Source organism: Amblyraja radiata, chromosome 26, assembly GCF_010909765.2.
Source record: "Amblyraja radiata isolate CabotCenter1 chromosome 26, sAmbRad1.1.pri, whole genome shotgun sequence".
In the NCBI taxonomy this organism is placed as follows: Eukaryota; Metazoa; Chordata; class Chondrichthyes; order Rajiformes; family Rajidae; genus Amblyraja; species Amblyraja radiata.
In genome coordinates, this window is record NC_045981.1 from 36,178,391 (window position 1) to 36,191,943 (window position 13,553).

The window sequence follows — 13,553 nt, forward strand, 5'->3', positions numbered from 1 at the left end:
ACTGCTAGAGTCAGTTATTAAAGATGGGATAGCAGCACATTTGGAAAGTGGTGAAATCATTGGACAAAGTCAGCATGGATTTACAAAAGGTAAATCATGTCTGACGAATCTTATAGAATTTTCGAGGATGTAACTAGTAGCGTGGATAGGGGAGAACCAGTGGATGTGGTGTATCTGGACTTCCAGAAGGCTTTCGACAAGGTCCCACATAAGAGATTAGTTTACAAACTTAAAGCACACGGCATTGGGGGTTCAGTATTGATGTGGATAGAGAACTGGCTGGCAAACAGGAAGCAAAGAGTAGGAGTAAACGGGTCCTTTTCACAATGGCAGGCAGTGACTAGTGGGGTACCGCAAGGCTCAGTGCTGGGACCCCAGCTATTTACAATATATATTAATGATCTGGATGAGGGAATTGAAGGCAATATCTCCAAGTTTGCGGATGACACTAAGCTGGGGGGCAGTGTTAGCTGTGAGGAGGATGCTAGGAGACTGCAAGGTGACTTGGATAGGCTGGGTGAGTGGGCAAATGTTTGGCAGATGCAGTATAATGTGGATAAATGTGAGGTTATCCATTTTGGTGGCAAAAACAGGAAAGCAGACTATTATCTAAATGGTGGCCGACTAGGAAAAGGGGAGATGCAGCGAGACCTGGGTGTCATGGTACACCAGTCATTGAAAGTGGGCATGCAGGTGCAGCAGGCAGTGAAGAAAGCGAATGGTATGTTAGCTTTCATAGCAAAAGGATTTGAGTATAGGAGCAGGGAGGTTCTACTGCAGTTGTACAGGGTCTTGGTGAGACCACACCTGGAGTATTGCGTACAGTTTTGGTCTCCAAATCTGAGGAAGGACATTATTGCCATAGAGGGAGTGCAGAGAAGGTTCACCAGACTGATTCCTGGGATGTCAGGACTGTCTTATGAAGAAAGACTGGATAGACTTGGTTTATACTCTCTAGAATTTAGGAGATTGAGAGGGGATCTTATAGAAACTTACACAATTCTTAAGGGGTTGGACAGGCTAGATGCAGGAAGATTGCTCCCGATGTTGGGGAAGTCCAGGACAAGGGGTCACAGCTTAAGGATAAGGGGGAAATCCTTTAAAACCGAGATGAGAAGAACTTTTTTCACACAGAGAGTGGTGAATCTCTGGAACTCCCTGCCACAGAGGGTAGTCGAGGCCAGTTCATTGGCTATATTTAAGAGGGAGTTAGATGTGGCCCTTGTGGCTAAGGGGATCAGAGGGTATGGAGAGAAGGCAGGTACGGGATACTGAGTTGGATGATCAGCCATGATCATATTGAATGGCGGTGCAGGCTCGAAGGGCTGAATGGCCTACTCCTGCACCTAATTTCTATGTTTCTATGTTTCTATCCACCCTTCAAGAACCAATTGCCAGTCTATCTTGGCCAATTCACGTCTCATACCCTCAAAGTTACCTTTCTTTAAGTTCAGAACCCTTGTTTCTGAATTAATTATGTCACTCTCCATCCAAATGAAGAACTCAACCATATTATGGTCACTCTTGCCCAAGGGGCCACGTACAACAAGACTGCTAACTAACCCTTCCTCATTACTCAATACCCAGTCTAGAATAGCCTGCTCTCTCGTTGGTTCCTCTACATGTTGGTTTAGAAAACTATCCCGCATACATTCCAAGAAATCCTCTTCCTCAGTTTGATTCACCCAATCTATATGTAGATGGATAAATTCCCAGGATCCGATGAGATTTATGCAGATTTATTGAGAGGTTGCCTGAATGAAGAGCAGCTGTTAAGCATTTAAAAGTTTTATTAAGTGTAAAAAATGGCCATTTAGTGAACAATTTTCATTTGTTTGTACACATATCTGTGACTAATGCATTTAATGTTTTAGTGAAAAGTATTCCTCTGGGGAAAAAATGTTCTGTTTGGACATAGGTGCCAAAAAACTCGACAACTTGTCAACAGTCACTGTACCAAGTAAAAAGGAAAGATTACATTTGTACAATAACCGGTTCAGATTATCAAAATACATAGAGAAAACATGTATAAATCCCACCATTAGCTACATCACTGCCCCTTTCAACTTCTCGGGAGCAGCAAAAGATCTTCTAGGAACTAGGAACATTTTTTATTTTTTTTCCCCTTTTACAATTGTATCAAAATTTGTGTGATTCTACAACAGGAAGAGAATCAAAAGGTTTCCTGAATCAAATCACAGTTTCTCAAAATCTCTCCCACCCACCCCCACCCCCTTTCGTTAAGAAAAAGATGATTCATATTAAAGATTCATGTAGCACCGTGTTACAAAAAATCAGGGTGAACTGACATTGTGTAAAAAACGACCGACACTGTTTGTGCTGCCTGGGTGGCCTGTGCAACCCTAGAACGAACACTTGCATTCGGGGTAAGGAGCAGGCATCACCGAGGGAGGGAGATTCAGGAAGGCTGGGTTGATGATGATAGATAACGGACATTGAACAGGCAGAGTGGCCTGCACATCACACAACCTGCACTCCTGAAACCAAGCGCTCGCCTACCGACTCCAAGATAAAGAAAGGTAACTAAGGAAACAGTGACAGCTGATTATATCCAGTGTCAGAAACAGTGAGCGAGATGAGATGGTACAGGCTGGCTCCATCAATCAGGATTTACTAGTGGATCGGGAAAGGTACGTTGCAGGAGATTATATTCATAAAATATACAGGTGTAATGAGCAACTGGTTTGGGCAGACGCTTACAACCTGTCATCACACCGTGACCCACTCTGGAATGCCACACTAGCCCAGTGCCTTTCCTCCGCTTCCCAAGGAGAGCTCAGCAAAGTGCTGGCTTGGAGCGGTGAGAAGGCACATTCATTCTGACCCTGCATTCTGCTGATTCCATGCACCCCATCTGCACTACGCGAATCCCAGAACAGAACCAGCCCGAAAGATGAAGGTAGAGGGAGATGAGGGAGCTTTTTAAAAAACCATGGCGCACCGTTCTATTTTCCCAACGATACTCACGGTCTATATTCTGCCGGATGTCACGATGACTGAGATCAGGTGACGCACGGCTCTGGTGAAGTGACAACAGGATTCATTCCCTTCACAGTTTATGACTTTGATGCTTATAGAGGGGTGTGGATCACTGGCCATCGCTGCACGGCCCCAGCTCACCAGATCACCAAGCTCCAGCTCCAGGCTGAACATTGGCCAATTCCCTGGAAACAAAGTCTGAAGATCCACCAACCACATCTCCTCCCGAGGCCACCATTGTGGAAAGGCTGCCCTCTCAACGAGCGTGGCTGATCTTCAACCCAATCCAAGCACACAATAAGTCACAACTTGGGCCTCCGCTGGCCGGCATCATGCACCTTGATTGTGCCATTGGAGACACCCCTTTTAGCACCGTGTCTGGACTCAGTTCAGAAACTCATTAGCGTTAAATTAAACAGCATTCAAAAACTTAGATAAGCATACAGAGCCTGTACAGAGCAAGCGAGTACATACAGAGACTCGGGAACCCACGCCAGAATAAGGAACCAGTTAACAAATGTCAGTCAGATTCATTCTTGCAGTGCCCAGTCTGTCCCCTACCACACACCACTGGCTCAGAGGATCACACACGCAGACAGACAGGCACACATACAGATACACAAAGACAGACATGTACACACACTTACAGACATACACACACGCACACACACACACAGAAAGACAGGCATACATACACACACACACACAGCAACTCCCTGAGAGACGGCTGGTCCAGAGGGCCATTGCAAACAGGCCGGGAGGTTTCTTCCTGTTTTTGAAGTTCATACTTAAAAACCATAATAACCAAGTTCAATCCCAAATGAAAACGTGTTGATCATGTCTGTGGATGGCATTGATGGAAGCCTCAGGACTCCCACCTGGATATGTAGCTGAGTATTTCACATTGTTAAATAATGAGATCAGACGCACTCTCTTCCTACCCACCCCACCCCACCAGGCAACAAAGCTTCAAGTACAATATACAAGAAAACCCAAGATGAAAGAGTCGACAGTTTTTGATCAGCCTCCAAGAACCTCAATTGTCCAAGTTTACAGTGAAATGACCGGAACTGTCTCACAGCCACACACTGCATGAACTTCTGTGGGAAGCCAGCTAGTTGAAAGGGAGCAGGTCCTTCGGTCAAGGGTTCTTGCTTGATACAAGCTGAGGCCGTACTGTTCCTCGAGGTAGCGGCGTTAGCTGCCTCATGTCACCTCGTGTTCCGGCTCAGAGTCACAACTCGGCGACATCCAGAAAATTCACTTTGTACTCACTGGGTAGGAGAAGACAACACAAACAGTGAAGATTCATCACATCTAACAAAGGGACTGTGCATCCGAGAATGCCGCCTCTCACGTGCTAGCCGTCATGCAGGGACCTCAAGCTTGGCCATGGCAACAGACATGCGCTATGTAATTTGAGGCATAAGGTACAAGAGCTAGGAAGTCACAAACAACTTTAATGTAACATTATAAACAAAGTCCTGGGTCTAGTTCAGCACACAACACTTAGCAAAACTGTGATGACTTGACAATGAGCAGAGAAGTTCTGAAGAGATTCTGGAATGAGGGACCTTACGTGGACAGATCTCCGTCAGGCAGAGCAGCTGGTAAAAGATATTGAATGTCATGAAGGTTACAAGCAGAGTGGAAACTACTGTTCCCACCAGCTGCAGGGTCAAGAAATAGGGGACTGAAAATGTTTGCGAATCGCAAAAGAAGTAAAAATTATATGTAGGTGTAGGAAAGAACTGCAGATGCTAGTTTAAATGGAAGGTAGACACAATATGCTGGAGTAAGTCAGCGGGGCAGGCAGCATCTCTGGAGAGGAATGGGTGACGTTTTGGGTCAAGACTCCAGAGATGCTGCCTGACCCACTGACTTACTCCAGCATTTTGTGTCTACCTAAATGGATATGAGGAATATCTTTTTATTGTGGAGAGTGACTGATTCAAATTTGTAGCTTTTAAAAGGGACCTGGATTAGTATCTGACCGTAAAGAATTGACAGGGCTATACAAAGGGGATGGTAAATTCAGAAATATTCTGATTCAAATTATACACCAAGTTGTAAATGTTCATAGTGAATAAACAAGCTTTTCACTGAGGGTGGTGGGTATGTGGAACGAGCTGCCGGAGGAGGTAGTTGAGGCAGGTGCTATAATAACATTTAAAAGACACTTGACCAGGTAGATGGATAGGGTAGGTTTGGGGGGGGGGGGGGGGGGGGAAGGGGGATATGGGCCAAATAGGGGAGGGTGGGACTAGCATAGATGGGGCATCTTGGTTGGCATGGACAAGTTGGGCCGAAGGGCCTGTTTCCATGCTGACTTGAATCCTGAAATCCTCCACATTTCTTGCCCTCTTCTCAAATTATAGCCCAGCACACACAGAGCCAGTGCTGGACCCTGCACAGAAGGGTGACAGCAAATCACCAGCCAAGCCCATCCATGCTCATGCTATGACACCCTCCGCCCAGGCCACGAGACGAGTTTACCAAGGACTGCGGACAGCACAGACTCTCACAAGCCCTCGCATGCAGCAGCCTCCGTTGCATTCCCTTTGCATCCCCCAGCCTCCTAAACTCCAGGATATCTCATACTCCTTCCACACCACAGCAATCAGCAGTCCTCTCTGCTTCCCCACCATGCCCCCGCCCTGGGCAATTGCAAAGATCCATCACAGAGCATAGAGAGCGAGGCAAGTGACTGCTTTATACGGCAAGGAGGCACTCACCTGATTGTGGACAGTAAACGCTGTGGAGAGATGGCACCAGGCCTTGGTCACCAGATGATGATGTCTCGGTGTTTACTGCTGCTGGCTGAAACATAGAGCGAGATCAGACATCCACATACCATGTCCACACACACACAACCCATGTCCCCACACACACACAACATACCATGCCCCCACACACACAACATACCATGTCCCCACACACACAACATACCATGTCCCCACAAAGACAGTGCACAGCACCTGACCCAGGGATCAATATAGAGTAACCTACTCCCTCTGTAGTGTGAAGACCATGGTGATGTACACGTTAGAACTGGGTCCAGTTGCACAACCCGGCATGTGAAGCAATGGTACGAACCACATGGTCCTGGCCACTTCCTGGGGATACCAACTAAGGCACAGTTCTGGGCAGGATCTCGGGACCTGCCAAGCAGCAGTGGCCACATATTGTATTAGAGCTACAAAGTGTCTGTCCTTGCCCTGGGATCCAGCATAAGAGCTGCTCACACCATCAGCATCTCAGGCAACAAACCCAGCTTGGCACGCAAAGGCCAGTGCTGGGGGAAGAGGAGGGAATTATAGTTTAGAGATTCAGCACGGAAACAGACCCTTCAGCCCACCGAGTCTGCACGGACCAGCGATCCTGCACACTAACACTACCCTACACACACTAGGGACAATTTACATTTATACAAAGTCAATTTAACCTACAAACCTGTACATCTTGAGTGTGGGAGGAAACCGAAGATCTCGGAGAAAACCAACACGGTCACGGGAAGAGCGTACAAACTCCATACAGACAGCACCCGAAGTCAGGATGGAACCTGGGACCCGGGGGCTTGGCACTGTAAGGCAGCAACTCTACCGCTGCACACCACGCATCAACTTGAAATACCGAAATAATACAGCCAGTTATTGGAGCATGACGCATATCCCAGTGAGGAGCTGGAGTTAGAATCATACCATCCATAATGTCATCTCCTCCCAAGCACTTTCCCAAGACAGAGTGGGCTGGGAATTGGTTAGTGAACAGATACTGGGCGGCAGGGAAATCAGAGTTAGTAAATACTTAACCGAGGCATTGTTCAAACTTATCCCTGCATCCTTCTGCACCAACAGCCGCTGAAATAAGGTTTTTAAAATACACAAAGTGCTGGAGTAGCTCAGCGGATCAGGCAACATCTCTGACGATCATGGACAGTGATGTTTTGAGGCAGGACCTTTCCTCAGTCTGAAAAAGGGTCCCGACCCGAAACGTCACCTATACCACGTGTAGGAAAGAACTACAGATGCTGGTTTAAATTGAAGACAGACACAAAATGCTGGAGTAACTCAGCGGGACAGGCAGCATCTCTGGACAGAAGGAATGGGTGACGTTTCAGGTCAAGTCTGAAGAAAGGTCTCGACCCGAAACATCACCCATTCCTTCTCTCCAGAGATGCTGCCAGCATTACTGCAGCATTTTGTGTCTACCGTCACCTATCCACGTTCTCTCGAGATGCTGTCTGACCCACTGAGTTACTCGTGCCTATTTGTTTTGTAAACTGTAGTTCTTGTATCTACTTTAATAATACATAGCGTACTGAAACAATCTAACGGCTAATGCAGGAGGCAGAATCGCTGGGGTGGTTGGATGCAGAATCAAAGTAGAGACAGCTAATTGAAGCCAGGTGGGTTGAATGGCAGCAGTGGGATGGAGAAGAATGGCATGTTGGCCTTTATAACAAGAGGAGTCGAGTATAGGAGCAAAGAGGTCCTTCTGCAGTTGTACAGAGCCCAAGTGAGACCACACCTGGTGTATTGTGTGCAAATTTGGTCCCCTAATTTGAGGAAGGAAGGGCATTCTTGCTATTGAGGGATGGCGGGACTGTCATATGCTGAGAGAATGAAGCAGCTGGGCTTGTATACTCTGGAGTTTAGAAGGATGAGAGGCTATCTTATTGAAACATATAAGATTATTAAGGGTTTGGACACGCAAGAGGCAGGAAACATGTTGCCGATGTTGGGGGAGTCCAGAACCAGGGGCCACAGTTTAAGAATAAGGGGTAAGCCATTTAGAAAGGAGACAAGGAAACACTTTTTCTCGCAGAGTGGTAAGTCTGTGGAATTCTCTGCCTCAGAGGGCGGTGGAGGCAGGTTCTCTGGATGCTTTCAAGAGAGAGCTGAATAGGGCCGTTAAAGATAGCGGAGTCATAGAAACATAGAAAATAGGTACAGGAGTAGGCCATTCGGCCCTTCGAGCCTGCACCGCCATTCAATATGATCATGGCTGATCATCCAACTCAGTATCCTGTACCTGCCTTCTCTCCATACCCCCTGATCCCTTTAGCCACAAGGGCCACATCTAACTCCCTCTTAAATATAGCCAATGAACTGGCCTCAACTACCTTCTGCGGCAGAGAATTCCACAGATTCACCACTCTCTGTGTGAAAAAAGTTTTCCTCATCTCGGTCCTAAAAGATTTCCCCCTTATCCTTAAACTGTGACCCCTTGTTCTGGACTTCCCCAACATCGGGAACAATCTTCCTGCATCTAGCCTGTCCAACCCCTTAAGAATTTTGTAAGTTTCTATAAGATCCCCCCTCAATCTTCTAAATCCTAGCGAGTACAAACCGAGTCTATCCAGTCTTTCTTCATATGAAAGTCCTGACATCCCAGGAATCAGTCTGGTGAACCTTCTCTGTACTCCCTCTATGGCAAGAATGTCTTTCCTCAGATTAGGAGACCAAAACTGTACGCAATACTCCAGGTGTGGTCTCACCAAGACCCTGTACAACTGCAGTAGAACCTCCCTGCTCCTATACTCAAATCCTTTTGCTATGAATGCTAACATACCATTCACCTTCTTCACTGCCTGCTGCAGGGGATATGGGGAAAAGGCAGGAACGGGGTACTGATTGTGGATGATCAGCCATGATCATATTGAATGGCGTTGCTGGCTCGAAGGGCCGAATGGCCTACTCCTGCACCTATTGTCTAAACTACTGCTTCTTTCTCCAAATAATACTCACTGGTTTGTCAATTTTTGCCCAAGTTCCCCAGCCTGTCCCCTGTGGTCACTTCAGACCCACCGCCGAGGTGAACCATTCACTGCTGCAAACTTCAGGGGCAATGGTGGTGCTGGCCTTGCCATTCATGTATTAAAGATTAATGACAAACACACAATTGCTTTTTTTCTCTTTAAAGCTATGGGATTACCTGTTGTGAGCCTGGCATTGCCCTGCCTGCTAGTGCTGGGAGGAGTGTGGACCTCTGCACCTGCCTGAGCTGGAAGAGTTCCGTGTGAAGGAGTCAACTCATCCTCCGTAGAGACAATCCTGCCTTTCCCGCCACTCATGGGCAGGATCGACACACTGATTGGCTTCTTCCCAACTGGATTCTTCCTTTCTAAACATCAGGTCAAACTTTGTTAAGCTCTCATTATAGCGTTCAGAACGGCTGCTCTAAGGTTACCACTAATCTTATTACATACAAGGACATATGCATGTTTTGTTGTATCACTGGTTAATCCAGAGGTGGGTTGGGATCCAGCAACTGGTTGGAAACTCCTCACCAATGTTTGTGGGACCGGGTTGTGGCTTCTTCCCCAGTTTCCATGAACCATTGTGAACCACCCAGGACTGGACGTTGCAATCCAAGCTCCGTGGATGATCCAACAGGTGAAGCCCAGGATCAGTTGCCTGTCAGTGCTCCCTCTCTGCACACAACAGCATCTCTTGTCTCGAGGACAAAAGCAAGGGTGCCCACATGGAATCGAGGGCAGCAGTGCAGTGCAGTGCAGGCCTTGCAGGCACTGACCTCAGAGACAGCTGGATGCTGAGGTTCAGCAGGAATGCTCAGCCTGTGCTTGTGCACGAGTGGAGTGCAGGGACAAGGACACATTCTAACACAGTTGCAGTGTTGCAGACAGCAGCTTGACGACTGCTCACTGAAGGTGCAAGCATGAAAGCAACGTTCATAAACTCACCACCCTGCTGGGACAGATTCTAAATCTTTCAATGTTCAAGTGGCCGAGATTTAAATCCCTGCTGCTTCGTCTGGGGAAGGAGGATGGACATTTCACTGAATGTGTAGCACAGTGGAACACTGGCCTCATGTGTAAAAGGAGCAGACAATCAGTAGCAGAGAAAGTCCCTGGACACTTTCACACTACACTCTCTCAGGGCAGCGAGCACCCAGCGGGGGAAAGAAGAAATCAAATCTATGAGGTCGGGAGGAAAGCTTCCTCTGCCGTGTGATGTCACATTGAGCTGGTGATTCATGTCCCACCTTGTCAGTGTGTGCACTGCATGTTGGTGCAGGTTGAGGCAGGAGAAGGAGTTGTATTTGGAGCGGATGCGGAGGCTTATCTTGGACGCCTCCCCAGCCGCTCAGCCCTGTCTCTTAGAGGAGTAAACGTGAAGGGGCGACAGGAAAGAACTGATGGATCAGTGATGATCACAATGGCCAATAGCCGCTTTATCTTAACACATTGTTAAATACACAAACTCCCAGAGGTCTCCTCTAGGCTGCTCCTGCACCTCCTGCCCCTTGTGGACAAGGGTCGGCATGGTGAAGAGGCTGCACACAGCAATCCCATGCAGCAGCTTTAACCTACACATACAGGCCATTCATCTTCCCTGCAGCCTGGCAAGTCAACTTAGTCACATTTGCTGCAAACATTTTAAAGGCAGCAGCTTCCTCAAGTTATGAAAGGGGGAAGCATGTCACTGGTACAGTGAGAGAGGGCACCATTGTATTTTGGATCTTATTCAGCTTTGATCATGACCAGTCATCATCCCTGTCCTCCTTTCCTTCACTTCAGAGATGCTGCCTGTCCCGCCGAGTTACTCCAGCATTGTGTCTTATCTTCTGTGTAAACCAGCACATGCAGTTCCTTCCTGCACATCCCTGTCCTTTCTCTCCCTTTCACACCTCCAATCTTCTGGCCCCTCACAACCATATTGTTTGTCCAATTTCAACTCGTGGTTTTGTGTCTACCTTCCATTTTACCAGCATCTGCAGTTCTTTCTTGCACACTTTGTCAAAACAAACTCTGTCCAGTGCAGTGAGGGCGCCCTTTTGTTGTCGAGCGGCTGGTGGACCCTCCCACCCTGGGCTTGTCTCCCCAGCGCAGGGTAAATGGTATGGTCACCATACGTCACCTCCTCCAATCCACACCATTTTCACCCAGCAACAGCTGATCCAGACATCAAAATATAGTCGTTCTGCGCGGTGTGGGCCCACACGCATTGGGAGAACCCTTGGTGGGGTTGAATTTTATTCACGAGATAAAGGCTGTAAACTGCTTGACGGCACCAAAGTCCTCCAGAAGTTTGTTTATTGCTCGACGCCGAGTGGTGAAAAGTGGAAACTGACTCCCAAAGCAAGATAGGAATAAACAAATGTAGATGATAGAAGCGTACAGCACAGGAACAGGCCCTTCAGCCCACGAGTCTGTGTTGAATATGATGCCAAGACCAACTCTTACCTCCCAGTATATGTTCTGTATCCCTCCATTCCCTGCATAATCATGTCCCCATCCAAATATTTCTTCAATGTCTATTGTATCTGCCTCCACCACCCCTGCCAATGTGTTCTAGATACCACCATCCGCTGTGTAAAAAACTTGCCACCCTGTGTAAAAGATTCAGACACCAGCAAGGCCAGTGAAGCACCTGAACTGCACTAAGGCAGATATTTTGACAATGGACTGAGATTGTTCAGCACATCGTCCACCAGGCAGCAGGGAGCATCAGCGATCAACTACCCATTCACAACACTGGGACATTCAACACTTTACCAAGCCCTTTGTGCATTTCTTATACTCTTAGTGTTCTGCCTCGTAAAGTCTACTATTCTTACACTACAATTGTTGTACATTTATAATTATGGTTATGAGAGTAGGATTTTACCGAATTGTACACAGAACAAATGATTTCTCTGTATCTAGGTACATGAGACTACAAAATACCATACAACCACTGAATCCCTTCTTCTGCATCTCAGAACACTTTTATCTTCTACCTTTCCCAGTTCATATTCTCAAGCTTAATCTTTTCCACAATTCATTGACAACTTATTTCCTGCTGGGTATTTCCGGCTTTTGACATAGACACAGAGTGATACAGTGTGGAAACAGGCCCTTCGGCCCATCTTGCCCACACCAGCCAACAATGTCCCAGCTATACTAGACAGAGTGATACAGCGTGGAAACGGGCCCTTCGGCCCATCTTGCCCACACCGGCCAACAATGTCCCAGCTACACTAGTCCCACCTGCCTGCGCTTGGTCCATATCCCTCCAAACCTGTCCTATTCATGTACCTGTCCAACTGTTTCTTAAACGATGGGATAGTCCCAGCCTCAACTACCTCCTCTGGCAGCTTGTTCCATACCCCCACCACCCTTTGTGTGAAAAGGTTACCCCGCGGATTCCTGTTAAATCTTTACCCCTTAAACTTATGTCCTCTGATCCTCGATTCCCCTACTCTGGGCAAGAGACTCTGTGCACCTACCCAATCTATTCCTCTCATGATTTTATACACCTCTATAAGATCCTCTCTCATCCTCCTGCGCTCCATGCAATAGAGACCCAGCCTACTCTACCTCTCCCTATAGCTGACACCCTCTAGTCCTGGCAACATCCTCGTAAATCTTTTCTGAACCCATTCAAGCTTGACAATATCTTTCCTATAACATGGTGCCCAGAACTGAACACAATATTCTAAATGTGGTCTCACCAACATCTTATACAACTGCAACATGACCTCCCAACTTCTATACTCAATACTCTGACTGATGAAGGCCAAAGTGCCATAAGCTTTTTGACCACCTTATCCACCTGTGACTCCACCTTCAAGGAACCATGCACCTGTACTCCTAGATCCCTCTGCTCTACAAAACTCCCCAGAGGCCAAACATTCACTGTGTAGGTCCTGCTATTGTTCGATGCCCCAAAATGCAACATCTCACACTTCTCTGTATTAAATTCCATCAACCATTCCTCTGCCCACCAGGCCAATTGATCCAGATCCTGCTGCAATCGTTCACAACCATCTTCACTATCGTCACTTTTGAATCGTTAGCAAACTTGTTAATCTTGCTCTGTACGTTCTCATCCAAATCAGATGACAAACAGTAACGGGCCCAGCACCGAACCCCGAGGCACACCACGAGTCACATGAATTTTAAAATTCCAGAATCTGCAGCATTTTGCCTGTTATATCCATTCTTTACACCGTGATTCATTTATTATGAACAGTGAACTCTCTGGGTTAAGTCATTACCGGCCCAGTTCCAGTTCTGACTGGACAGTCAGTGATCAAACACTCACCAGAACTGTGTGCAGTTGACATACAGATCAACTGAAAACAAACTGTAGGTATAGCACCTTTCACATTTTGCGAAGCCCCAAAGTGCCCCAATCAATGAAAGAAAGTTTTTGGTGCTGTTTGAATTACCTGATTGAGAAAGAAAGAAGTGCCATAGCTGCTCATAATAGACCACCTGACTGTGTCTTCAGAGAGTTACGCCATGGCATTGATATTGGTGATAAAGGTAAATTATCATCTGATGTGTTAATCAAGATATTTGCTAATGACATTCATAATAGTCGAGATAATTAGGGGAGAAACAAATGACCAAGATGCACCTACTTTTTTTGTGTCCCTTGTACTGGCTGGACTTTGCTTTCTTCTTCTTCATCACACTGGTTTGATTCTCTCTGGAGGCTAGAAATAAAAAAAGGCCATGTGAGAACAGCCCTGGACAAGCAAGGGTGACCCTCAACTTTCTTAATCAACCAAACACATCACAACACAGAGGCCCAACACCC

General features: G+C 46.9%; 1 protein-coding gene across 4 annotated transcripts in view; it reads right to left on the reverse strand.

The window, feature by feature from the left end:
• Positions 1-1,772: 1,772 nt before the first annotated feature.
• mbtd1 (mbt domain containing 1) overlaps positions 1,773-13,553 on the reverse strand; it is a 54,715-nt gene continuing 42,934 nt past the window's right edge. For 2 of the 4 annotated variants that reach the window (XM_033044713.1, XM_033044711.1), the window contains exons 15-17: positions 13,375-13,449; positions 5,736-5,816; positions 1,773-4,274 (exon numbers count right to left, since the gene is read on the reverse strand). In XM_033044713.1, the coding sequence (XP_032900604.1) occupies positions 4,261-4,274; positions 5,736-5,816; positions 13,375-13,449 (170 nt within the window). In that variant the 3' untranslated portion in view covers positions 1,773-4,260. Of the gene's footprint in view, positions 4,275-5,735; positions 5,821-8,857; positions 9,127-13,374; positions 13,450-13,553 lie in introns of those variants that run through there. The other 2 variants (XM_033044712.1, XM_033044714.1) reach the window with 2 other exon arrangements.